General features: G+C 40.7%; 1 protein-coding gene across 1 annotated transcript in view; it reads right to left on the bottom strand.

Moving 5' to 3' along the window:
• LOC106815572 (structural maintenance of chromosomes protein 2-like) overlaps nucleotides 1-2,064 on the bottom strand; it is a gene marked incomplete at its 5' end in the record, with an annotated part of 45,046 nt that extends 42,982 nt beyond the window's left edge. Inside the window, 2 exon segments of the mRNA XM_014820041.1 lie at nucleotides 1,237-1,398; nucleotides 1,915-2,064. Of these exon segments, the coding sequence (XP_014675527.1) occupies nucleotides 1,237-1,398; nucleotides 1,915-2,064 (312 nt within the window).
• Nucleotides 2,065-3,281: the final 1,217 nt, after the last annotated feature.

The raw sequence follows: 3,281 nt of genomic DNA, 5'->3' as shown, positions 1-3,281 counted from the left end.
CAACCCTGTGAACTCCAAATGCGAAATGTTCCCGCAGTGATCAGTAACTAGTGGTGTATTCATAAATTGATGGACGGGGGGGGGGGGGCGAAATGTACCTTGGCTGCCGTAGGCATGCCAGTGCTAGGGGGGTCTGGGGGCATGCCCCCCAGAACATTTTGAAATATTTAAGCCATTTTCCTGCAATCTGAGGCATACTGTGGGCCATATTCTCATGTCTGATAACACTATCTCAACCCTAGACTCAACCCTACAACCCTTGTCTGATTAGCAGACAAACTACGCGACACCTTGCAGACAGCGCCTGTCTGACTAGGCTATTCCATTTACCGTAGACATGCCAGATTGCCAGATACAAAATGCCTGAAAAAAACAATGTGTCCAAGCGAACAATGCGAACAATCAGTGCAAATTTTGTACAGTGCAACTGAAATGAGGAATATAACCTTGCCGCTGCAGAATGCGGAAATTAAGCCTAGAAATCGTAATGATTCCGCAGAATGAGGAATGGTTGGCGACCCTGCATTAGACATAATTACAAACCAAAAGTTCATCATCTCATCGCCAAAAACTCCAAACATATCTGTAATTTTTTTTTTTTAGGAATTTGAATAAAATTTTAGCCCTTTTTTAGGAATTGCATACATTGTTAAAGTTTTTTTAGGAATTTTAGGGCGAGCTCAAAATTTTAGGAATTTTTAGGAATTTCAGGGCCGCTGGAAGTGGAAAGCCTGTGAGTTTTAGCAAATGAGATCATTTGAAATGGCCAAACTTTTTCGCGAGAGTTGTAGATTTTTAGCAGCGGATAAGCACATGATAGAAACACAAATAGAAGTACAATGGTAAACAGGGCGCGAAATTAGCACCGGGCCACCGGCATATGCCGGCAAATTATTTGGAGGGCCGGTAACATTGTCAAAACATCGGCCCATCCGAGCCGTTGGTTTCAGCCATGTTAGCGAGTACTTACATATTTATTTATACTTATATAGCCTACATTATTTATAGCAAATAGCCTAAATTACTGTTTTACATGAAGGATATCAGGCCATAACATTTTATAAATTTGAAATCGAGAATGCAAGCGTGAAACATGACATTGATTTTACAAACAAATTTGTGAAGGCTGGTAAATTATGGCGAGGGCTGGTAAAAATTACTGTTATCAGCCCTCTGTGCCAGTGCAAAAAAATTTCGTGCTCTGGTAATAAATCTGCACACGCATTATCTCCCCACCTCTGGAGGCTTCATGTTGAGCACTTTGGTGATTCTGCCCTGCATTATGAGAAAGTGAGGGTTGTTCACATTCAGCTGCACAGAACGAAACAAGTCCTGAACGCGGTTGTTGTTTGCATTGCTTCCGTTCACCAGATACTTGTTACGGCCACCAATGACAACCTAAAAAGCAACACATAAACAATCACAGCCGATGTTCAATGAAACCTCATTATTTTATTAAAGAATAAGCTTTTTTTTCAATCATTACAATCGGCTATATGAAATAAAACTTAGACGAATGGATTGATGGCATGCTAGGCAGATGGTTGGCAAGGGTAGCAATGGGTATAGAAGGTATTGAACACTTCAACAGTCAATGAGATTTAAAGGCACAAGGAAAAATTGCTGTATTTACTATAATTAACACATGCCAACTTGTTTACTTTGTTGGTCCAGTTCCAGAATATAAATAGAAATATGGAATGGTTATTTTAGTAGTATTGCCACATATATTTCCTACTACATGTACTAATACACCTACTATATACTGTATACATATTGTTGATTGCTTTACTTTGTCTTCCAACAACATTTCTATTCAAGGTCCTATTTAAAACTATTTCTATTAAAGTTTGGTTCAAACAATAGGTACAGTGTCAAGCAAACACAGCGTAAACTCCAATAACTAACACACACCTGCCGGGTTACTGTTATTTCAGCACAGAGTTCATATCCTACAGGGCTTTGGCTCCTGTCTGAATTGTCAAACGTAACAGTCACAGACGCCTTTGTTACACCCGACTGTCCACCTTTATACACCAACTCCTGTAAACTGCTGGCTCGCACCTATGGTGATTAGAAATCCAGTTAAGTTATCAACGTTGTAACACATAATATATAGTGCAGGGTTCGACACTAACGCTAGTCCGTTAGTCCGAGACTAGTAAACAAGAGCCGCAGAGCGTCTGGGCTCATCTGGGGTCTGTTGCTACGGTTATGAACGTACAATTTCAGTCGTGCGTAGTGACACGTACATTTCTTAGGCGCAGCTATGCAGATACGCAGTTGCGTACACATCATTGTTAGGACAGTAGACACGCTCACTATCTCCCCCCCATGCGATTTTGGTTTATTTTATTAAATGATACTTGCCTTTCACTTCGAATTTGTGTCATAGATTCACAGCTATCTATTTTTATCTATCTATAAAAGATTTCAACATATGAGCATGGATCTCCAAGTTTAATTAGAGGGGGCGGGGAGTGCTTCTCTCCCACCTCCCTCCCCACTGCGTCCCACTTCACTCCCCTTGCCTCTCACTTCCACCCCCTTACCTCCCATCTTCCTCCCCCTGCCTTCGACCTCCATCCCCCTGCCTCCCACCTCCCATCCCCTTGCACACCATCTTGCACGACCTAATTGTACCCCGTTTCCCGCTCGCATACACACCGTATCACCGTTTTCCTGTCCCCGTCTCAATTTACTACTCTCTCTCTCTCTTTATCTTAGACTTTCTCTCTCTCTCTTAATTATATAAAAAAATTTAAAACCCAGCGATGATGCCTTTTACTGCCCCCTCAATAATACTTTGTTCCTATGCCCCTGAGTGTAACAGTCATAGAAATCATAATATATAGTGTCTCTAATATTTCTATGGTAACAGCTTATGTTCGCATAACTAGTCTAGTAAATGGATACGCACGGCCATAGCTACATGATATATGTTAAGATTCAAGATGAAAAGTAAATATTATATATTATATGGTACTAGTTATTATTTATTCGTTTAACAAAGTTACATGAGAATAAAATCTAATTTAAACTAGGCCTATAGTTGCCGCGAGATGGCGCGTGCAAGTGTAATCAATAATCAAAGATGGCATCTGCCCTCATTCCTGAAATCCTACAGTAGGTACAGGCTAAAATCCAAGTAAGTATATTCAGGCAGGTGATAATTTGAGTGTGCTGTGAGTTAATCAGCTGTGAGCCAGTGTATTGTGTTATCGCCTATCGGCTTCTTGTGTATTGTGTACATGTATTGTGTGACGTCATTAAACTTGGGT

Source organism: Priapulus caudatus, unplaced genomic scaffold, assembly GCF_000485595.1.
Source record: "Priapulus caudatus unplaced genomic scaffold, Priapulus_caudatus-5.0.1 Scaffold1150, whole genome shotgun sequence".
In the NCBI taxonomy this organism is placed as follows: Eukaryota; Metazoa; Priapulida; class Priapulimorpha; order Priapulimorphida; family Priapulidae; genus Priapulus; species Priapulus caudatus.
Note: the sequence above shows the minus strand (reverse complement) of the source record. Positions and strands in the feature narration are given on the sequence as shown.